This window comes from Sinocyclocheilus rhinocerous, unplaced genomic scaffold (assembly GCF_001515625.1).
Source record: "Sinocyclocheilus rhinocerous isolate Xijiao unplaced genomic scaffold, SAMN03320098_v1.1 scaffold7325, whole genome shotgun sequence".
Classification (NCBI taxonomy): Eukaryota; Metazoa; Chordata; class Actinopteri; order Cypriniformes; family Cyprinidae; genus Sinocyclocheilus; species Sinocyclocheilus rhinocerous.
In genome coordinates, this window is record NW_015661915.1 from 4,911 (window position 1) to 30,356 (window position 25,446).

Consider the following 25,446-nt stretch of genomic DNA (forward strand, 5'->3'; position numbering starts at 1 on the left):
TGAGGTGGCATAGTCGCGGGTCAAAACACCGCTCTACCGTTCCGATCAAAACATTAAGCAGGTTCTCCCCACTCAGTGACGCACCCGCTGAGAAACCTGATCAAAGTGCTCTAGTTATTGGCGATTCTATTGTACGGAACGTGAAAATAGAGACACCAGCCACCATAGTCCAATGTTTACCGGGAGCCAGAGCGCCTGACATCTTGGCAAATTTAAAAGTGCTGGCTAATGCTAAACGTAAATACAGTAAGATTGTTATTCACGCCGGCGCTAATGATGTTCGACTTCGCCAGTCGGAGATCACTAAAAATAACATTAAAGAGGTGTGTGAACTTGCAAGCATGATGTCAGACACTGTAATATGCTCTGGTCCCCTCCCTGCTTACCGTGGTGACGAGATACATAGCAGACTGTCGTCACTCAATGGCTGGATGTCTAAGTGGTGCCCGCAGAATAACATAGGTTTCATAGATAATTGGATGAGTTTTTGGGGCAGACCTGACCTGTTGAAAAGAGATGGTCTTCATCCCTCCTGGGGTGGTGCCGCTCTTCTCTCTAGAAATATGGCACATAGTCTTAGAGTTTGTACTTGACTAACTGGGGCCCAGGTCAGGAAGCAGACAGACTGGCTAAACCGACCGTCTGCTAGCCGCCTCATGTCACAGAAATCAGTTAATTCTCAGCACATAGAGACTCTTTCACCTAGATATCACACTATAGAGATTGTGTCTGTTCCCCGAACTAGAAAATACAAAAAACGTCCAAACCAAATTAAGAGTAACAATTTAATTGATGTTCAACAAATAAAAAACAGATGCAATATGGATAAACAAATGATAAAGCTTGGCTTATTGAATATCAGGTCCCTTTCTACGAAAGCACTTTTTGTAAATGATATGATCACTGATCATAAACTAGATGTGCTCTGTTTGACAGAAACCTGGCTAAAACCTGATGATTACATTATTTTAAATGAGTCTACCCCCCAAGATTACTGTTATAAACATGAGCCGCGTCCAAAAGGTAAAGGGGGAGGTGTTGCTTCAATTTATAACAATGTTTTCAGTATTTCTCAGAAGGCGGGTTTCAAGTATAACTCGTTTGAAGTAATGGTGCTTCATATAACATTATCCAGAGAAACAAGTGTTAATGATAAATCCCCTGTGTCGTTTGTACTGGCTACTGTATACAGGCCACCAGGGCATCATACAGACTTTATTAAAGAATGTGCTGATTTTATATCCGAGTTAGTGCTGGCTGCAGATAAAGTTTTAATTGTTGGTGATTTTAATATCCATGTTGATAATGAAAAAGATGCATTGGGATCAGCATTCATAGACATTCTGAACTCTATTGGGGTTAGACAACATGTCTCAGGACCTACTCATTGTCGAAATCATACTCTAGATTTAATACTGTCACATGGAATTGATGTTGATGGTGTTGAAATTATGCAGCCAAGCGATGATATCTCAGATCATTATTTAGTCTTGTGCAAACTTCATATAGCTAAAACTGTAAATTCTAATCCTTGTTACAAGTATGGTAGAACCATCACTTCTACCACAAAAGACTGCTTTGTAAGTAATCTTCCTGATTTATCCCAATTCCTTAGCATTTCCAAAACCTCAGAACAACTTGATGATGTAACAGAAACTATGGACTCTCTCTTTTCTAGCATTTTAAATACAGTTGCTCCTTTACGCTTAAGGAAGATTAAGGAAAACAGTCTGACACCGTGGTATAATGAGCACACTCGCACCCTAAAGAGAGCAGCCCGGAAAATGGAGCGCAGCTGGAGGAAAACAAAACTAGAGGTATTTCGTATTGCTTGGCGGGAAAGAAAACCTATCCTACAGAAAAGCATTAAAAACTGCTAGATCTGATTACTTTTCTTCTCTTTTAGAAGAAAACAAACATAACCCCAAGTATTTATTCAATACAGTGGCTAAACTAACGAAAAATAAAGCATCAACAGGTGTTGACATTTCCCAACAGCACAGCAGTAATGACTTTATGAACTACTTTACTTCTAAGATCGATACTATTAGAGATAAAATTGTAACCATGCAGCCGTCAGCTATAGTATCGCATCAGATAGCTTGCTATAGATCGCCTGAGGAACAATTCCACTCATTCTCTACTATAGGAGAGGAAGAATTGTATAAACTTGTTAAATCATCTAAACCAACAACATGTATGTTAGACCCTATTCCATCTAAGCTCCTAAAAGAGGTGCTTCCAGAAGTCATAGATCCTCTTCTGACTATTATTAATTCATCATTGTCATTAGGATATGTCCCCAAAACCTTCAAACTGGCTGTTATTAAGCCTCTCATCAAAAAACCACAACTTGACCCCAAAGAACTAGTTAATTACAGACCGATCTCGAATCTCCCTTTTCTGTCCAAGATACTAGAAAAGGTAGTATCCTCACAATTATATTCCTTCTTAGAGAAAAATGGTATCTGTGAGGATTTCCAGTCAGGATTTAGACCGTATCATAGTACCGAGACTGCTCTCATTAGAGTTACAAATGACCTGCTCTTATCATCTGATTGTGGTTGTATCTCTCTATTAGTGCTATTGGATCTTAGCGCTGCGTTTGACACTATTGACCACAACATTCTTTTGCATAGACTAGAAAACTTTGTTGGCATTAATGGAAGTGCATTAGCATGGTTCAAATCGTACTTATCTGACCGCCATCAATTCGTAGCAGTGAATGAAGAGGTATCATATCGATCACAAGTGCAGTATGGAGTACCTCAAGGCTCAGTACTAGGGCCATTACTCTTCACGCTTTACATGTTACCCTTGGGAGATATTATCAGGAAACACGGTGTTAGCTTTCACTGTTATGCTGATGATACTCAGCTCTATATTTCTTCGCAGCCCGGCGAAACATACCAATTTGAAAAACTAGCGGAATGCATAGTCGATATAAAAAACTGGATGATGAGTAATTTCTTACTGCTAAATTCTGAAAAAACAGAGGTGTTAATTATAGGACCTAAAAACTCTGCATATAATAACCTAGAACACTCTTTAAGACTTGATGGCTGCTCTGTCAATTCTTCGTCATCAGTTAGGAACCTAGGTGTGCTATTTGATAGCAATCTTTCGTTAGAAAGCCACGTTTCTAGCATTTGTAAAACTGCATTTTTCCATCTCAAAAATATATCTAAATTACGACCTATTCTCTCAATGTCAAATGCAGAAATGTTAATCCATGCGTTTATGACCTCAAGGTTAGATTATTGTAATGCTTTATTGGGTGGTTGTTCTGCACGCTTAATAAACAAACTCCAGCTGGTCCAAAATGCAGCAGCTAGAGTTCTTACTAGAACCAGGAAGTATGACCATATTAGCCCGGTTCTGTCAACACTGCACTGGCTCCCTATTAAACATTGTATTTTAAAATCTTGTTTATTACTTATAAAGCCCTGAATGGTTTAGCACCTCAGTATTTGAACGAGCTCTTGTTACATTATAGTCCTCCACGTCCGCTGCGTTCTCAAAACTCTGGCCATTTGATAATACCTAGAATATCAAAATCAACTGCGGGCGGCAGATCCTTTTCCTATTTAGCGCCCAAACTCTGGAATAACCTACCTAACATTGTTCGGGAGGCAGACACACTCTTGCAGTTTAAATCTAGATTAAAGACCCATCTCTTTAACCTGGCTTACACATAACACACTAATACGCTTCTAATATTCAAATCCGTTAAAGGATTTTTAGGCTGCATTAATTAGGTCAACCGGAACCGGGAACACTTCCCATAACACCCGATGTACTTGCTACATTGTTAGAAGAATGGCATCTACGCTAATGTTAGTCTGTTTCTCTCTTATTCCGAGGTCACCGTTGCCACCAGATCCAGTCTGTATCCATATCAGATGGTCACTGCAGTCACCCGGATTCAGTACGTATTCAGACCAGATGGTGGCTCAGCACCTAGAGAGGACCTCTACAGCCCTGAAAGACAGCGGAGACCAGGACAACTAGATGAGTCCCAGATACAGATGTTATTCCCCTGTAAAGACCTTGTCTCAGACGACCACCGGGACAAGACCACAGGAACCAGATGAGTCTTCTGCACAATGTGACTTTGCTGCAGCCTGAAATTGAACTGCTGGTTTTGTCTGGTCAGAGGAGAACTGGCCCCCCGACTGAGCCTGGTTTCTGCCAAGGTTTTTTTTTCTCCATTCTGTCACCGATGGAGTTTTGGTTCCTTGCCGCTGTCGGCTCTGGCTTGCTTAGTTGGGGACACTTCATTTCCGGCGATATCGTTGACTTGATTGCAAATATACTATTTAAACTGAACTGAGCTGAATGAAGAATCACTGAATTCAATGATGAACTGTCTTTAACTGGAAAATTAGTGTTTACTATTGTCATTTTGCATTATTGAGACACTATTTTCCTAATTAATGCTGTTCAGTTGCTTTGACACAATCTGTATTGTTAAAAGCGCTATATAAATAAAGGTGACTTGACTTGACTTGACTCCATTTTATGAGACTGTAAACGGAAAATTACAGTATAATCTATTTCATATTTTTATTTTTGTTCTTGTAAGCTGTGCAGACGACCTCTGTTGCATTTCTCTAGTTGTTAGTGTTTGTGATGTCCTGTTCTCCATTTCATTTATTATAGTTTTGTAGCATACAGTAAACGCACAACCAGCTGTCTTATTGAAACCTCTGGCTCCCTCTAGTGGCAAATATGAGGTAATGTTACATTTCTATGACTGGCCTAAACATGACATTTCTTGGTTTCATTAAAATTAGTTGTATGCACTTGTATTGTGTGGTAGTGGATATAGAACAAATATTTATCTTCTTGTGTTCTGGTTTGATTGATTATAAATGACACTGATTTACTCGCCTCCTGTATGTTCAAAAACAAGACAAAAAATGAATCTGGAGAAATGACACTTTGGTAAAATATTTGATAATTACATAGAGGCATTATTTTAATGCAGATGTTGTTATGCTCAAAGTCAAAGTGAAGGGAAGGAAGCAGATAAACTTATGTTCAGCTGTCATCAGTGATGCTGAAGTTTGTCTGAAAGCTGCTGTCCGTGGTGCTGAATCCACAAATCTACCATATTATTAGTGGTTTTTATGCATAAAGTATCCACACACAAAAAAAAAAACACAAATCTAAATCCAATGAGATATGGTCTGTTTCCTTATAAATAGATGCTGATGTTTCTTGCAGCTAATTTTTTTTTCCCCAAGAGTGCCTTGTTGTAGACTGTATGGAGCACGGTGAACTTATATGCACAGCTGTCCTCTAGTGGGAGAATAAAAAAATGCTCACCCTGATCTGAACTGCTTGAGTGTCATTTGTCCTCATATATAACATGAAGCCTGTATGAGCTCTCAGTGTCAGACACTGTATCCTCCACTAGGTGGCGCTCTTTCAGTGTGATTAATGTGATATTCAGTCAGTGGTGATGGTGGGAGGAGCCAGTAAGCTGCTCATTACTGATAAAGAGCTGAATAAAGAGGAAGTAACTAAAGCAGACAGATGTAGAGACAGAGAGATTCACACAGAGATCATTCAGCATAAAGAAGACTGAACTCAACTCACAATGAAGATCCTCCTCATCTTCCTCACTTTCTACCTGATCTCAGGTCAGAGCTTTTCTCTTTCATCACTGCAGTAATGATGCTGTTTTCTGTTCATCAGCTTTCTGATCACAGTATCAATCTGATTGACAGCTGCAGTGAGATGCTTTAGCGTCACGGGATATTCTGGAGCAAGTCTTCTGGTTGATTCTGGGAAACATTGGTCCAGTGACTCTGCTAAATATATGGTGTTCTTCAGATGTTAAAGGTTATTTATGGAACCATTTAGACAAAAAGGTTCTTCTATGGCATCGTGAAGCACCTTTATTTTTAAGAGTGAAGGTTCAATTTGTTAACATAATTTATTAACATGAACACAAATTTTGCAGCATTTATTAATCTGGGTTAATGTTCATGTATTTAGAAATTGAATACTGTTAATAGCAAGTTAATGTTTGTTCATAACACATTAACTTATTGGTTTCACTTTATTTGATGGTCCCTTTAACACATTCTGTTGACTATATAAGCAACATTGCACCTAACTCTCATTAGAGTATTAGTAGACTGGTTAGAATAAGTTGACATGTACTTGCAAAGTTACTTATAGTCAGTAGAATGTCTTTTGGGAGACCACAATAAAGAGTTAGCAGATATTAATCAGAGAGTTTACCAATACTCTAATGAGAGTTAGAAGACATAGGTGCAACGTTATTTATTGTCAAAGGAATGTTCAAAAAGAACCATTAAAATAAAGTGGTATTTATGCTCATTTATACATATTGAGATATTAAAATGTACATCTGTATTTTGTACGAGTATCTGTTTGGGTTAACCTAGATTAATAAATGCTGGGGACAATTATTGTTCATTGTTATGATACTTAATGCAACTATGTTAAGAAATTAAACCTTATTTTGTTGTAAGTTAATTTAAGTGACACACTCTCTGCTTTGGCTGACGTTTTGTGCTTTTCTGAACTAATATCACAGACATATAAATGACATGGCATTTTTATGCAACCTCATTACATCTACTTAACAAAACATCACATGTTATATAAATGTTCTCTTTTGTGTAAATGACAGATCCATGTTGTAAAGTGTCAAAGAGAGTGGAGGGGAGAAGGAAACGAACTTCCATCTTTAAATGTGAATATTCACAGAATCATATTAATAATCCCAAGATCATATTCAAAGAGGGAAACGACTCCATTGATGAGATTATAAACAGCACATTGAAAAAGAATGGAAGGTTCAGTATGTCTGAAAGAACAGATCAAAAATACATAACTTTGGTAATTTCTGCTGTGACACCAGATGATGGAGGAGTTTATTTGTGTGGAGTTCAGATCAATACACTCTCATACAGTTACTCCATTATTACTACTGTTCATCTACATATTGTTCTGGGTGAGTACACTGTAGATCCAGATGTTACCTTTCATTGCTGTAACCCAATACAGTCATTCTGAGTTTAATGTTTAATAATATATTTGACTTGAATGAAATTAAATATATTATCATTATATTATTATCATTTGATGTATACATATAAAGTGATATTTGTGATAAACAGATGTAGTGGGCGTGTCTAGAGTGAGCGGCTACTCAGGAGGTCGTCTGATGATCAAGTGTGAACATCCTCAATACAAAACCAAACCAAAATACATCTGTAAAGAATCAGACGGATGTTCAGAGAGGAAGAATCCAGGAGTTCGGGATCAATGGATGGAGAATGGAGATGTTTCTTTATATGACGACACCAGAGCAGGAGTCTTGATGGTGTTGTTTAGAGAGCTGAAAGCTGCAGATGCAGGAACATACAGGTGTGGAGTGAAAGTATCTGAGTATACTGAGAGCTTCACTGAACTACAGCTGAGCGTCAAACACGGTGAGGAACAGAAAGTACTTTATCTTGCATGTATGATGTATTTATTATGACTTTTTATGTTGACCTCTCTTGCTTTGTAGATGCAAAATATCCAAACAGCATGACTGAATCTGCTCATTTTGGTGATGAAGTCAACATCACCTGTCAGATCCCAGAGAAAAATACAGTTAATTTCTGCAAAGAGGAAGATAATCACATCTGCCAGAACATCAGCTCATCTAAAGTGACACAAATGAGTGGTTCATCTGAGAGAAATGAAGAGAGAGTTGTTACAGTGAGCATCAGTAATGTGAGCGTGAGAGATGCTGGAGTTTACTGGTGTGGAGCAGAAACCAGAGACACATATCTGACTTTCATCTCCCTGAACACTAAAATTCAGCTCAACCTCATCAGTGAGTCCATTCAGATGATTTCACTGTAATAAATACAGTCTGTTCAGAATCATGTGTGTTGAATGTCTGTTTGATTGTTTTTCAGTGGCTCCAGTAGTGAGACATGAAGGAGAATTTGCTGAGATCTTCTGCCCTTATGATTCAATCTATAAATCAAAGCCAAAGTCTCTCTGTAAGGGGAAGTGCTCCACTAGAGACAGAGATACTCTCAGTGAGACTGTGAGAGAAGAGAAAGAGACCAAGACTGACAGATTGACTCTGAAAGATGACGTCACTGCAAGTGCCTTCTCTGGGAGCATCACTGCACTGACAGCAGAGGATGCTGGGAAATACTGGTGTGCAGTGACATTAGAAACAGAGCTCAATTATCTTCACACTCATCTGATCGTCATCATGAACGAGGGTGAGGAAGGTTAGATATTCACAGTATATGCAAATATGAATATTCATTTGCAGGGTTTTTTTATGATTTGTTACTAGTGTAATATTCAGAAACTTGAAAATGGCATGTTTGATGCTTTCTGTCACAAATGCTGGAGGTGTTTTTTGTGTTGCATGATGAACAGAACTGTTTTTCCATCCATCTCAAAGCCACAGAAAACTGGTGAAGGTTCAGCGTCTCAGTTTGGTTTGAGTGTGAATATTAAACAGACTTCTTCAGGAAACCCACAGTGAGACACATGAGACTGAAGATGAACATCCATTGTGCAGAAGACAAAGACTAAGAGCTGCTCATTCAGTAATTCACCTCAAAAAATCACTGGAAGTGTTTGTTTCTTATCAAAGAAAACAATAAATCAAAAACAGATCAAAGAAAATCAAAACAATGAGCAGAGAATGAACACTGAACAGAGAATGTCTAATCATTTTTTAAATGTCACGCATTTGTATTGTTAGTACATTTATGTCAATACACTTTAAAGAAGCAACATCTGCAAGATTTATTTTATATTTCACTGTGTGTTCTCAGATTTTCCATCATTATCTCTCTGGTCAAATTCTAAATATCATAGCATATTTTTGTATGGCAGTAATAGTGAGAGCTATACACTAGTTTGCTTTTCTAAATTCAGTCAGTAAGTCAAAAAATAAAAATTAACCTGGCTACTTTAGTAGGGATAAAGTGGCCTGCTTGTAAATGTCTCCGTGCTTTATGTTTGCAGAGTGTGCTTAAGATCATCTACATGAGATGCTCTCCAGCTTGTGGTTTTCTTTTGCTCTATTTATATGTCTTTGGTCAAACCAAAAACCTTCAGCCACCTGCAGGTATGATTAAAAATGAAATGTTTATCTTAGTACACTCTAAAAAAAAAAAAGGTTCTTCAGCGGTTCTTTGGAGTGGTTAAGGTGCTATATAGCACCACTACCGTATAAAGAACCTGTTAAGCCCCTGTATGGTTCTTCAGCGGTTCTTCAGTGGTTCTTTGGAGTTGATGAGGTGCTATATAGCACCTCTTATAGTTCTACATGGCACCATTTGACAAAGGTGCTATATAGCACCTGTAAAAATAGGTGCTAAATAGCACTAAAAGTGGTTCCCCTATGATTACGAGCCAAAGAACCGCTTTTAGTGCTATATAGCACCATTTGTTTTAGAATGTAGATGGACACAGATTTTCCACTCCATAAAAACATGCGGTCAATTTGTTTAAAGGGGTCATCGGATGCCTATTTTCCACAAGTTGATATGATTCTTTAGGGTCTTAATGAAAAGTCTGTAACATAGTTTGGTTAAAATTTTTCAATGTTAGTGTAAACCAACACCCTTTTTACCCTGTTAAAAACAGCTCTTTTCAGAGCAAGACGTTTTGTTGCAATATACTGTAAAGTTTCCACTCCAAATACAGAGATACACAGTATATTTTTAAAATGCAGCTTTTGACATTAGATTTAATAAAACCTCTTCTATAGCAGCTCTTAAACAGACACAAGTTCAACCAACCTTTATGAGACACATGAATCTGTTCAGAGCTTTTAAAATGTCTGTTTTCTTCTTCTCATCTCTGAGTTTTGATCTTTGTACATTTATAATTCTTAGTATTTGTTGATAAATGTGTTCATGATTTTAATAGTGTCATTATTTTAGCACAGTGAAAACTTCAGCATTAACTTACTGACAGATATTTTTGCTGATGTTGTTTTCAGTTCAGTCTTGTTCTCTTTGTTCTTTTTCATTTTTTCTTATTTAATAACTCCTTATATTTTTACTGTAGAATCATTTTATTGAAAAATAAATAGTTTTGGGAAATTATTTCTTGTTTATTGTCCAAAGCTGTTATTTAAAATTTTACATTAAAAATACAATCCTTACAATAAAACAGTTTTATCAGTTCTGTAAAGGATAAAGTCTGAGTCTGAAATCTTAATGATATAATTGTATTAATTTTAGTTTTTTATTTTTTATTTAAATTTTCACATTTTAACTACATTCAGGCCATTTAAAATCTGAATATATATATATATATATATATTGTTATATATTGTTTTTTGTGTTTGAATGATAAACGCACCATTTTTCCGTCCAGCTCAAAACCACAGAAAACAGGGGAAGGTTCAGGGTCTAAGTTTAGTTTGAGTGTGAAGATCAAAACAGCTTTCTTCAGGAAACCCACAGTGAGACACATGAGACTGAACACAAGACAGATGAACATCTTTGTGAACAGAAGAAAATAAAGACTAATATCTGCTCACTCAGTGATTCACCTTCAACATTTACTGAAATTAATGAATTGAGAAAAAGCGTGAAAATGTTTATGATCAACAAATTATCTATATGTTATTTTACAGTACTTTTTACATCAAACAAAAACAAATCAATGACCAAAAATGTCTATCAAAAATGCTTTGAATGTCGCTGCTGTATTATTTACTGCATTTAGTACATTTACATTAATTTAATAACATACAATTTATGTCAATGCTACTTTAACAGAACAGAACAGAACAGAATTACCGAATGTGTAATGTCAGTTTCTGATGTGATATTGTGGTGGGATCCTCATCAGACAGCAAACAGATGAGAAACAGTGAAATGATGAGTCTGTACATTCACGTTTGAATGTTTACAAAAACAAGTAAAAAAGAAAACATAAGTTTGATCTTTTTAATCAAGGTGTGTAATTTCAGAAAAATGCTCTTTAACCCAGTATTTTTTTTCTTCTTTTGTTTTTAACTAGGTAAAGTGACTTGCTTGTAAAAGTCTCAGTGCTTTGTGTTTGCAGGGTTCTTTATTAATGTGGTCAGCGTGATAAACATCGTTAACATGTGCTGCTCTTCGTTTGTTTTTTTTGTTTTTTTTTGCCTTTAAATTCTTTTGGTCAAACCAAAGACCTTCAGCCCCCTGCATGCGTGATAAAAACAGGAAATAGTTTTTCAGTACACACCCTTAACAAATTTTCCACTCCATAATAAAGATGCTGTATGTATATGATGTGTGTAATATATGAATAAAATATGCCTCTTTCTCCAAATGGTTTTATTGTAGATATCTGAAATATTTATTAGATGGAAGCTCAAAACTGTTTTTGCTAACAAGTACAACCAACTGTAGCAATAAATAAGTGTGCATTATAAAATATCGAACCCCTCAGTGGCTTTTGCTCTCAGTCGCACTGGAATTCCTCATGCTGTTGTTCATTAGCCTTGTACTCAGAAGACCCGAAATAATACATCAGTATTTTGAAACGGGAAATCGTTTGAATCGTTTTTGTGTCAGACTGTGGTCCACTATGGCACATAACACTTTCAGTTCTTATTTAGATTATAAATATTCAAATATGAAAAAAATGACGCACACACTCGAGGGCCAATGAGGATTAAGCTCAGGTTGGACTCCTCCCTTTTGTCCTTATATGGCGCTGAGCGCAGCGAGTCCGTTTGAATGTAAACAAAGTTCGCGGGTAAATCGTCCTATAAATGAACAGACAGATCAGCGAGGACAAGATTTCAGTGAGTAATCATTTACATTTGGATCTGTTCCTCACACAAACCTATTGTATGTCTTCAAAAGAGATCTAACAAACTCAAACAACATGTGACTAAAATAATGGCCTTTACTAATTATACAGTATATGTATCATTATATTAAACGTGCTAAGATATTAAAATGACTCATTTCAAACAATATATCAGACTAGATTTTTACATATTCAGAATATATGAAACTGTATGAGCACTATAATGTTGTGAAATTTAAGGATAGCGTATTTTAAGGACAGAATAAAGACATGAGGACAATAAAGAGACTGCATTGTATAGTTTGTGAAATAATAATGTGAGAGTTTGAGACTGTAAACGCAAAATTACAGTATAATCTATTTCATATTTTTATTTTTGTTCTTGTAAGCTGTGCAGACGACCTCTGTTGCATTTCTCTAGCTGTTAGTGTTTGTGATGTCCTGTTCTCCATTGCATTTATTATAGTTTTGTAGCATACAGTAAACGCACAACCAGCTGTCTTATTGAAACCTCTGGCTCCCTCTAGTGGCAAATATGAGGTAATGTTACATTTCTATGACTAGCCTAAACATTACATTTCTTGGTTTCATTAAAATTAGGTTTTTTTTGGACGTATATTGTGTGGTTGTTTATATAGAACAAACATTTATTTTCTTGTGTTCTGGTTTGATTCATTATAAATGACACTGATTTGCTCGCCTCCTCTATGTTCAAAAACAAAGAATGAATCTGGAGGAATTAAACTTTGTCCTAATATTTGATAATTACATAGAGGCATTATTTGAATGCAGATGTTGTTATGCTCAAAGTCAGAGTGAAGGGAAGGAAGCAGAAAAACTTATGTTCAACTGTCATCAGTGATGCTGAAGTTTGTCTGAAAGCTGCTGTCCGTGGTGCTGAATCCACAAATCTACCACATTATTAGTGTTTTTTATGCATAAAGTATCCAAAAAATAAAATAAAAACCAAAAGCCAGTCAGATATGGTCTGTTTCCTTATAGTTGATGTTGGTGTTTCTTACAGCTAATAAAAAAAGTCAAAAATCCAAATCAGATTTTTTTTGTTTGTTTGTTTTTCAAGCCTTGTTGTAGACTGTATGGAGCACGGTGAACTTATATGTACAGTTGTCCTCTAGTGGGAAATTTAAAAAAATGCTCACCCTGATCTGAACTGCTTGAGTGTCATTTGTCCTCATATATAACATGAAACCTGTATGAGCTCTCAGTGTCAGACACTGTATCCTCCACTAGGTGGCGCTCTTTCAGTGTGATTAATGTGATATTCAGTTAGTGGTGATGCTGGGAGGAGCCAGTAAAGCTGCTCATTACTGATAAAGAGCTTAATAAAGAGGAAGTAACTAAAGCAGACAGATGTAGAGACAGAGAGATTCACACAGAGATCATTCAGCATAAAGAAGACTGAACTCAAGTCACGATGAAGATCCTCCTCATCTTCTTCACTTTCTCCCTGATCTCAGGTCAGAGCTTTTCTCTTTCATCACTGCAGTAATGATGCTGTTTTCTGTTCATCAGCTTTCTGATCACAGTATCAATCTGATTGACAGCTGCAGTGAGATGCTTTAGCGTCACGGGATATTCTGGAGGAAGTGTTCTTCTTGATACTGTCAGGTCTTCACCTGATAACAATCACAATCTGCAAAAACAAACCAATGGCAAGTGGGATATAATAATAGAGAACAAAAAACAAGATAAATGGATTAATAAAGGAAGATACACTTTGTATCTCAACAAAACCAGAAATGTCATGCTCTTAATCAGAGAACTAAATGCACAGGACTCTGGAAGATACAAGATTGGACTTTCAGATTCAGAGGTTATTGATATACATTTGAATGTGATAGATGGTGAGTAATTTTGACATATTATGAACTACATACAAAGAAGGGCTGAATTTAATGAATGCTTAATATCCTTTTTTGTCAAAAATGGGCTCTGGGGGCAAGAAGGGATCATGACAATGGATCCATTTACCTACAGTACACTCTTAAAAATAAAGGTGCTTCACGATGCCATAGAAGAACCTTTTTGTCTAAATGGTTCCATAAAGAACCTTTAACATCTGAAGAACCTTTCTGTTTCACAAAAGGTTCTTTGTGGCGAAATAAGGTTCTTCAGATTATAAAAAGGTAAGAAAGAGATGGTTCTTTAAAGAACCTTTGACTGAATGGTTCTTTGTGTGGAACCAAAAATGGTTCTTCTATGGCATCGCTTGAAGAACCTTTTGAAGCACCTTTATTTTTAAGAGTGTATAGCTGTTGCGTTGTAGTTACAGTACTTTATATTCAATTTTAATTGGTAACACTTTACAGCAACACTCTTAAAAATAAAGGTTCTTCAAAAGGTTATTCAAGCAATGCCATAGTAGAACCATTTTTGGTTCCACAAAGAACCATTCAGTCACAGGTTATATCTAGAACCTATATAGAACCATCTCTTTCTGACCTTTTTGTAATCTGAAGAACCTTATTTCGCCACAAAGAACCGTTTGTGAAACAGAAAGGTTCATCAGATGTTAAAGGTTATTTATGGAACCATTTAGACAAAAAGGTTCTTCTATGGCATCGTGAAGCACCTTTATTTTTAAGAGTGAAGTTTCAATTTGTTAACATAATTTATTAACATGAACACAAATGTTGCAGCATTTATTAATCTAGGTTAATGTTCATTTATTTAGAAATTGAATACTGTTAATAGTAAGTTAATGTTTGTTCATAACACATTAACTTATTGGTTTCACTTTATTTGATGGTCCCTTTAACACATTCTGTTGACTATATAAGCAACATTGCATCTAACTCTCATTACAAAAACATAAGTTTGATCTTTTTAATCAAGGTGTGTAATTTCAGAAAAATGCTCTTTAACCCAGTATTTTTTTTCTTCTTTTGTTTTTAACTAGGTAAAGTGACTTGCTTGTAAAAGTCTCAGTGCTTTGTGTTTGCAGGGTTCTTTATTAATGTGGTCAGCGTGATAAACATCATTAACATGTGCTGCTCTTCAGCTTTCAATAGCCTCCTGTTGGCATTCCTCTGTGCATTCTCGCATGATCTCGTCAATGGGCTTCGACCTTCGTGATAAGAAATCCGCATCTCGGTTTGCTGTTCCCGGTCTGTATTTTAGTGTGAATCTATAATCCGCCAACTCTGACACCCAGTGGTGTCAGGTTGCCTTAAGCTTCGTCGACTTGGTGACATATGTCAGAGGATTATTATCACTATATACCGTAAAGTGAGGCGCATGGAACAGATAATCACGAAAGCATTCCATTACGGCCCATTTTAGCTCCAGGAATTCTAATTTTCCTGAGTGTAGCTTATAGTTGCGTTCTGCTGCTGTCAATGTCCACGATCCATAAGCTATCTCTCTTAGGACACCTTTCTGATGCTGGTACAGAACTGTGCCAAGGCCCTCTTCTGATGCATCTACATGAAGGATGAACGGTTCCTCCAGGTCTGGGTATGCCATCACCGGTGGATTTGTCAGCTGATCTACGATTCTGTTCACTATCTCCTGATGGATCACTGTCCACTGAATTGGGTGGGACGATGGCAGCTGAACAGACTTTCGGCCAGTCCCCTTTTTCTTTTGGCTTTGCTTCAGTTCAGACTTGGGCTTGGCTGAGAGTTCATAAAGGGGTATAGCCACCCTAGAGAAGTCTGGTATATAAGTTCTGTAATAACTGAGGAAACCCATCAGCTTTTTCACCCCTCGCACAGTGGTTAGAGACTCATGCTTCAGTTCTTGGACTGCTACCACCTCTTTGGGATTCATTTTGTATCCCTCAGCGGAGACTACCCGACCGACATAGCAGACTTCACCTTTGAAGAAATCACATTTCTTTGGCCTTAGTTTTATTCCACACTCTCGTTGCCGTTGCAGAACTTGCCTCACATTCTGGATCAGTTCTTGGACTGCTTCCACCTCTTTGGGATTCATTTTGTATCCCTCAGCGGAGACTACCCGACCGACATAGCAGACTTCACCTTTGAAGAAATCACATTTCTTTGGCCTTAGTTTTATTCCACACTCTCGTTGCCGTTGCCTCACATTCTGGACATACTGTTCAAAGCTGGGGCTAAACACCAAGATATACAAATCATCCAAATACGGGAAACAGATTTCTCAGATCTCGGAGGTCTCCCAGACATCCCTCCATGTAGGGTTGAAAAGAAAGATAACGCTGGGGCATTATTCAGCCCAAACGGGATCCTCACCCATTCGTACAAACCCGAATGATGAATGCGGTGCAGGGTCTGCTTTTCTCTCTCATGAAGCCCTGGTGTTAAGCCTTCCCCTGATCCAACACCGTGAACTAGGAGTTACCTCCCAAGTTTTCCAGGATCTCCTGTATCCTCGGAATTGGATGACGGTCATGCAGCGTCTTCCTGTTTAACAAGCTGTAGTCTATACATAGACGAAGACTCCCATCTCTCTTCCTGACGCATACAACAGGTGAGGAATATGAAGAACAGGACTTCTGGATCCAACCACGGTTGAGTAGATCCTGAATGTGTGTCTTCACTTCTTGGTAGAGATGCCTAGAAATTGCATTGTATGTTTTCTGTACAGGTACATTGTCTTTTAACTGTATGTCCATCTCCAAATCTCTAATGCATCCTGCATCCCAATCATCCTTTGCAAAGACATCACATTCCCCTCTGAGCATCTGCTGTACCTTTTCTCGCTGGTCATCTGGCAAATGTCTCAGATCCACAGGTGGATCGATCCCAGGGCTCAGCTTGTGGCCCATGACAGGGCTGCTGCACGGGTGAGGTGACACTGTTGTCTGACATCCTTGAGCTCTGATCCTCAGTAGGCTTTGTCTGCAGTGGGTAGACATCATCCACATTGTGCAACCAGCCAAGTGTAGTGCGACTGCCCAGTGGGATATCATTATCTGTTACGTTTTCCACAGAGACCTCTATTTTACCCTCATCATCTGCAGGTAGATAGATTAACTGTTCTCTGACCACTAGGCCTGTTGGCCAGGGTGCTTCACAGTTCGGTTCCAACACTACCGGTGACGCACTTAGCACCCTCTTATTCAGCCAACTGCAATGCACTGCCATCACTATGTTCTTGGGTATGGTCACTGGCCGCCTGCCTACCCTAACTGTGTGGGGTTGAGCTTCAGGCTTCTGTTTCTTTAAAACAGATAGAACAGCCCTTGCAATTTTGCGTCCTCAGCAATCTTGCAATTGCTGAGCACAGCCTCTTTACCATGTAACCCGAGCGTGTGCAGTCTCCAGATGGATCATTTGTCAGCGCTAATTCTTCAACCACATTGAACCCGATTATAGGCCGATCAATGTCACTGCTGGCAACCAGGTTCGGAACCAGCATAGGTTTGTCACTCATCCCAGCTACCGCATCCTTGCACAATCTCCATCCACCCTTCATATGGAATATCTGTTCCATTTGCAGCTGAGAGTTCCAACGCTCCTTCTTCAAGCAACTCCTTCACTGATCGCACCTCAATGTCTGGCAGGTACTCCTTTTTCCAGTTTGTTTCCACTATTGATACCTGTGAACCCATGTCCCACAGTATTGTAGTGTCAATTCCTCCCAAAGAGGCTCGAACTAGACACATTCTCCCTACCAACTTGGCTGTCTGTCGCTGCTTGCCAGTGAGTGGAGTATTTACGCTGAACATATCAGCTTTTTCCATGTCTTCTGTATGATCAATTTTGTTTGTGCTGACGGAGGCATTTTTCTTCCGACAACCCTAAGCCCAATGTTCGGTGCTGCCACACTTATAACAGTGATCACACCTTCCCTCAGCCTTAGACAACTGACACATCTGACACAGTTTACTGTTTGGGGTCTTTGGCTGTGGTCTGTATTTCCTGCCTGGCTGTTCACTCATTCTCATTGGTTGAGGAATGAATGGTGAGATTCTGAATGGCCTCGCATATAGCTTTATTGCCCTGATCAACCTTTTCCATCAGTGTGTCACGTTTGTTCTTACTGTCTGGTTTGTGTGCTTGGAGCTCTTTATCCACATCTTCATTTTCCTCACTAATCATGGCAACTCTGATCATTCTTGCTTTTGATGTAGATGACAACTTATTCTTTCTTTCTGTCTCCAGATTGTATGCCATCGTCACTTTCTCCAGAAGAACCTCATCCTTGACTTCCGGATCTTGTAAGTATGGCTTCACATCCGCACGGGTGGTGTCGTCATGGAGACCAGTGAGTACTGTTTGGAGGAACTCATTTTGAATTAGTTCTGCACTGTACTTCAATCCAGATTTAACTCTTTCTGAAGCGAGGACAATTTGTTGTCTCAGGTCCATAGCTCGCACCACAAACTGTATGGGGGTTTCCTTTGGCTCTTGAACAGTGCGTGAGGGAGTGGTACAACTCAGTAGCATCCTTGTCAATATAATGAGTCTGTAGTATCTGTCTGAGGCCTTGTAATGTTAAATCAACCCTGCTTTCAAGGTAACTCTTCAGCTTTGTTCCTGGAGCTATGGCTTGAATAACAGCTTCAACTACTTCTCCTTCATCATATCCTTTTTTCAACGCCCTTTGAATTTGTCTTTCCAAACTAGTGTACACCAATGTATACTTTTGATTTGGTTCTCCAATTTGTCCTATTATTTTAAGGTCTCTTCTGTACAGTGGATGAACAAAGGCTACACTCTGATTCGCAACAGATGCGGCTTCCATAGCGTTGGCAGCAGAAACATTCTCTCTTTGATCATTTAAAGGGGTCATATGATGCGATTTCAATTTTTCCTTTCTCTTTGGAGTGTTACAAGCTCTTGGTGCATAAAGAAGATCTGTAAAGTTGCAAAGACTAAAGTCTCAAATCCAAAGAGATATTCTTTATAAAATTTAAGAGTCAACCACGCCTACCTAAAACGGCTCGTTCTAACACACCCCACATGTCTACGTCACGATGTGAGAAGATTTGCATAACGCCGCCCAAACGTTCACGCAAAGAAAGAAGGCGTAACTTAAAAATATTTGGCTGCACAACTGTTGATAATTCTAATAATAAATCAGCATATTAGAATGATTTGGTTACATTTCCGACGCGTGCTTGTGGTGTTCGGCCAATCACAATGCACTGGGTCAGCTGGCCAATCAGAGCAGACTGCGCTTGTCAAAGGAGGGGGCTTTGTTGAAAACGACATGTTTGAGAGAGGCGGGGCATAGAGGACCTACAATAATGTACAGTATTTGAAAAATAATGTGTTTTTTGAACATTAAAGCATGCCAACATATTATGTTATACCAAATACACAAAATAATGATCTTTAAAATAGCATCATATGACCCCTTTAAGTTACTGGGTTTCATACTGATTTCTTCCACGGGGTGGCACTGTTGCCCTTTTTGTTGAAGTGGGGCTTCACCATCATCATTTTTCTCTTTTAGTTCATTTAGTTATTTTATGGTGCACTCCTGGACAGACAAGACTGCGTCTTCGTTTTTTCACAACTTTATTGTTCCCAGTTCGAAGTTGGAGTCACTATTTACATGCGAGGATTTCACTACACACACACAAACACAATCAACAGTTCACGTTCACGTTCACTCTCTTCTTCTCTCTTGCTCTAGGGCGTTCACTGATGACATCACTCTTCTGCTCACCTCTGACCTCTTGGCAGCAAAGTCTGTCAACATAATATAACAAAATAAAACTAAGATGTAATTTTGAGATACTCCCCTTATAAAACTAAAATCCACATTTGCTTCAAAAATGTAAATTGCAACACTCCTAGCGTGCAACAGGTGCATCACTGCACTGACAGCAGAGGATGCTGGGAAATACTGGTGTGCAGTGACGTTAGAAACAGAGCTCAGTTATCTTCACACTCATCTGATCGTCATCATGAACGAGGGTGAGGAAGGTTTATTCATCTGAATATGTCAAACTCCGGCTGTGAATTGATCTTCTTGTGTCTGTAATCATTTCCAGAGCTGAACTTGACTAAGTATGAAGGAGACGACGTGTCAATCCAGTGCAAACATCAGGATGCAGATCAAAAAAGCTTCTGCAAAGCACATGAAGCCTCCATGTGTGTGAAGGATGGAGTTTCACTGGAGACGATCAGAGATGATCGATTCTCTTTCAGTGATGAAGCATCTGCTGGAGTCTTTACTGTGAACATCACTGATCTGAGAGAAGAGGATTCTGGGATATACTGGTGTGGAGCTCACGTCACCACTAAAGTGCATTTAAATGTCAAAAGGTGTAAGATGACTTTATTTATTCTTAAACATTCAAATATCAACCCTCAACAATCAGATTGTTTAAAGTCATTATCTACAGGCAACAATCACAATTTGTTTCTTGTGAAACTTTATTTTTAAAACCTAAATTTCTACATGTGTCTGTTTATAGCTTGAAATGTATTGAATGTTGAGCGAATGATGAAATATATAATAATAAAATGTATAAAACTCTGCATGAAAACTATCTTAGTGATGTTAGAACCAGATCATCAAATGTTACCAACAGCATTTTATAAATATTTAATATATATTAAATTTGTTTCATGCTACAGATTAGACATTACTCATATCACAGATTCATGTTAACAGTGTAAATTGAAATTGAACATCATCACTTTGAATATTTGTGTAGATAGTTATTTCATTGTGTATCTCTGTGTTTCTCTTTCATTATCACTCTGTGTCTGTGTGTTTTATTCTCAGATTTCTCCATGATCATCATTATCAGCGTGTGTGTGATTCTGCTGCTGATCGGTGGATTCACTCTGACTCTGTGCAAATTAAGACACAAGAGACGAGGCGACACACACACACACACACACACACTTTATTTAGTCTGATCCTCTTTGTGTCCTTCACAGAATTGCCATATTTAAAATTATTTGAGTGTCTCTGAGTATCTTGCTGTCAACAGCAGTAAATCTTACTCAGTGAGTTTCTGATGCTGCTTTGTTTCTCCAGTTTGACACTTGATGTTCATCTGATTTATGTGATTCTCTCTCAGATCCTGGATCAGCCCAAATTAACAGCAATTCTGATTTACCCACACAGTAAAATCCTGAGTGTTAAATTAACACTGCTCAGAGCATATATGGTCCCACTGAATCAGTTTTAATGTTAATGAGATAATTCTGTGATTAATTAAGTGCTGATTGAGCATTAGTGATGAACAGCTGCTGTTAACAAACAGAATCACTGAAGAAAAGAGAAATACAAGAACTACAACTGACTTCAGCCACAGCCTTAGATGAAATCAACTGAAATAAAAGAAGACATTAAATCTCTCAAGATCTGATTAAACATCCCCACAAACAGCATCACCAGATTCATGCATTAATAACCAGATTGACTTTATTTCTGGAGTATCTAAAACAGAAGTTCTTTATTGAGAATTAAGGTTTAGATGTTTTTTTTTTTTTTTTCAACTTACCATTTTTGTGAATAGTGTTTGCTTTTATAGAGATATAGAGTTGCCTTTTGACCCCTTGACTTTTTAAATATAAGATCCTCTTTGGCTGTTACAATTGTGTTTATAAAGCACATATGTGATGGCAAAGTACTTATGATAAAAATCATGTCATGCGTCTGAATCTCTTGATTGCATTTCATCTAAATCTGTAGTGCTTTTATGATTTCTATATGATTGCAGTTCTATGTGAGATAACAATGTGAGAGAACTTTATAAACCACTTTTATAAATATAGTTCATAAAGAGGCTTCAAGTCTGGCACTCATAGACATGAAGAATCAGCATGTGAATCTCAGCAAATGAATCTGTCTGATGATCATCACCATTGTTGAGATTCATATGCAGATTCTTGATGTCTGCATGTCTAAACAGCACAGATGTTCTAAACTGGTGTGCAAAGTGTTTTTAAAGATTTTCATATTATTTCATTCAAATTCAGTTGTGATAAATAACATAAACTAAATTACACATCACCACTGATGACATCAGTGAATTACATGACAACTACGTCATTATAAAAAAAAAATGACTGATATAATCGAATCACATTTCCTCTTGGTTTTTCTTGCCATAACAAATGTTTTTCATAAACACAGTTACAACAACCAGAGAAAAACTAATGTTAAAAAGTCAAATATCAACCAACTAAAGCAAACACTTATTTCCACAACGGTGACTTCAATGCATTTCAACATTAACATCTAAACCTCTGTTAATTATTAATAAGACATTTTTAGACGCATGACAAAAAAAGCCAATCTGGTTAGTAATGTGTGAAGCTGGTGATGCTGTTTGTGGAGATGATTAATCATCTTCTGCTGAGATCTTGAGAAACGTAATGTCTTTTATTTCAGTTGATTTCATCTAAGGCTGTGGCTGAAGTCAGTTGTAGTTCTTGTGTTTCTCTTTTCTTCAGTGATTCTGCTTGTTAACAGCAGCTGTTCATCACTAATGATCAATCAGCACTTAATTAATCACATAATTATCTCATTAACTTTAACACTGCTTCAGTGTTACTTTAACACTCTTGTAGAGTGGGACCATATATGCTCCGAGCAGTGTTAATTTAACACTCAGGATTTTACTGTACACAATCCCCTCTGATGGGCTCCTGTACGCTGCTGTCAGTTTCCAGAAGCATGAAGAGTCTCTCAGTGACGCTACAGTCAGATTCAGTAAGAATGAGATTCACTCTGATTACACCGTAGTCAGTCACCGCATGAGACTCAACTAACTCACTTATAACAGAGATCACAGATCATCATGTTACCAATATTTTAAAACAGACTCTGTGTTTTTCTCTCTCTGTTTTTTTTCTTTTACATTTGTTTACATTCACCTAATTAACCTTATGCATTTAACGAACACTTACAAGTGCGCACTTTGACAGAATTTAATTAAAATAGTTATCAGCAGCCATTAGTTCGGTAATATTAAAGGGGTCATATGATGCAATTTCAATTTTTCCTTTCTCTTTGGAGTGTTACAATCTGTTCATGCATAGATAAGATCCCTAAAGTTGCAAAGACAAAAGTCTCAAACCCAAAGATATATTCTTTATAAAAGTTAAGACTTGTTCACGCCCTCCTAAAACGCCTCGGTTTAACACGCCCCCACATGTCTACGTCACTGTGTGGGAAGATTTGCATAACGCCGCCCAAATGTTCACGCAAAGAAAGAAGGCGTAACTTTTATTCTCGCTGTAGTATTGTTGAACGTGTAAAAAGACTGTATAAGTCATTATAATCAGTAATTATGTCACCACTGGATGCAACAAATGTATGTGGAAAATAATGTTGTTGTTTTTTTACCTTAAACCGCATAAAGACATTGCATTACACCAAATACACAAAATAATGTTCTTTTTAGCAACGTCATATGACCCCTTTAAGCATCAGAATGGACAAATTTGTTATTAAGGGGGAAAAATAAAATGTGGAAAATGCCAGCGAAGGAACACATAAGAATAGTCGCAGCATCAGCAGTGAAGGAGAGTGCTGGACTTTCGGTATCAAATTTCGGTTTGCCGCGCCACTCACTTGAAGATGTTCAGGCAAAAGGAAACACCCACTACGCAGCAATCATCCTTAATTGCAGAAATGTGGCAAAACATCTCTGGAGAGAACCTCAGATTATTAAACTCGAAAGTGCTTTCCATATTTGGATCAACATAGGCTACATTTTCTGCAATGTCGCGCGTCTTACAGACTGCAACTTACAATCGCAACTTCATTGTTATGCATGTTCAGCATGTATAACTCTTTTACAGTTTACCATTAATTGCTATATGTTAAATTAAAACATTAAAATTAGAAGTTTATGTCAGTGGTCATTGTTGATGTGTTTTCTGTTCCAATGCTGACACAGCTCAAAGGGAAAGGATATTGGATATAAATAATAAAATACATTATATAAAAAAAAGTTGGAAATGTGACATCATTGTTCATTTTGTGTTTTTTAACTTTTAATTTCATTCCAGCTCCCTTACAGTGTGGATCGACACTTCCGGTAACTAAATAATGCTGCACAACACCACAATCAAAAAGATGTAAAACAAACAGGTTATTTTGTCACTCTTGAGATACAGAACGGTTATTTTATTACTGGGATTGCAGAGCACTCCGTTTTAATGGACAGTAACATTTCCCTTTTCTCTTTTCTGTCTGCATGATATCTGAAACAGAATATGAAAATGTGATCCAGATCTGCCGATACTGACAGTATAAAAAGAAACAGTTTGGATGTAACTGGATGTAAACAGCGTATGCTGTTCTGTGTCAGCTGCGCCACGCGGATACGCTGTTTCCGTTCAGATCAAATCACAACAACGTAGGAAACAGATCCGGCGTGGCACAAAATACATATCGTTGGAAAGGTCTGAGTCTCAAGATTCCATATTTGGTATTTTGTGATAGGAGTAATATTGACAGAGAAATTTAGACATTTGTGACAGAAAAATGCATAAAAAAATTTGTTTGGATGGCACCCAGTGGCTGTTTGTGGTATAATGCCCTAAATAAAATCTCACAGGATTTTTTCTTATATCAACTTCAAATTTGGAACATAACTTATTTAGACATATGGCTTTAATTTTGTAGCAATTTTGGATAAAAACCTATTTTGTAAAATATTTATTTTATATAAAATAAAAAAATAGTACAGTGCATTTTCTTTACTGTAAATTTAAACTTCTAGCTATTTTTGACAAGGCAAAAAGGGTGTTGTTTTACACGAACACTGAGGAATTTTAACCCAAATATGTTGCAGACATTTCATGAAGACCCTAAAGAATCATACCAACGTGTGGAAAATGGGCATCCGATGTTCCCTTTAAATCGCACACATGGAAAGCGCTTGTGGAACAGTGTCTCTTCCGCAGCTCAATGTGCTTTTAACTTTTTTTTTGTATCGAGCAAGAACGGCAGGAGACTGTATGACAGTCACATTACATGATTTTACTGATTTGGATGTTATGTAGAAAGGGCGACAGTGCACCGCATTAAAGGAAAGGCACATTCATGTTTCCATAACCGCTGGCCAAAATCAAAAACAAAACTAAAATTAAATTATTTTTGAGAGGAAGGGGGCATTGCATACTTTGCGTATAGGGAGGATCGGCTCTGCATGAACTAAAAGCTGCAAAAGTTCATAGCTCAGTAGCTCCTAAAGAAAAAACATTCATTGTTATTATTTCTGAGTTTCTGGGGATTCTGATTGGGGTGTGAGTCACACAACTATGCACTAATTGACTCATCAGCGATAATGAGCTGCATTTTTACATACCCTACTGGACATCAGATCATGAAAGTGTTCTGGACCAAAACAAATGTAAAAAATGCTAAAATTGAGTTTCCAGATCTGTCTGAGGATCCTGAATACAGTCAGAGGCTTCAGATAAACTGCAGAACTGCACCATCAGAGTCATGTGACACAGAAGGATGAACAGTAGCAGCTGTTCATTACTAATGCACAATCATCATTTAATTAGTCTCTTAATTATCTCATTAACTTTAACTCTTTGAGGACTTGGGACATGACTTGTAGACTTGCTTGTGACTTGAAAGTCCCACCTCTGCATATCGCCACCTAACTGATGGTTGTGCAATCATTTTTCTTCTTTTTTTTCCGTTTAATCTTTAATCCTTGAGAAAAAGAATTGTATTGTT

The 25,446-nt window shown here is 37.6% G+C and overlaps 1 protein-coding gene across 1 annotated transcript in view; it reads left to right on the forward strand.

Annotated features, from left to right (window-relative positions):
* The window catches only part of LOC107726884 (uncharacterized), a 38,808-nt gene that overhangs the window by 4,513 nt on the left and 8,849 nt on the right, over nucleotides 1-25,446 (forward strand). Inside the window, exons 4-9 of the mRNA XM_016536592.1 lie at nucleotides 6,671-6,994; nucleotides 7,167-7,475; nucleotides 7,556-7,867; nucleotides 7,953-8,270; nucleotides 19,775-20,050; nucleotides 20,515-20,610. Coding sequence (XP_016392078.1) covers nucleotides 6,671-6,994; nucleotides 7,167-7,475; nucleotides 7,556-7,867; nucleotides 7,953-8,270; nucleotides 19,775-20,050; nucleotides 20,515-20,610 — 1,635 coding nt within the window. The remainder of the gene's footprint in view (nucleotides 1-6,670; nucleotides 6,995-7,166; nucleotides 7,476-7,555; nucleotides 7,868-7,952; nucleotides 8,271-19,774; nucleotides 20,051-20,514; nucleotides 20,611-25,446) is intronic.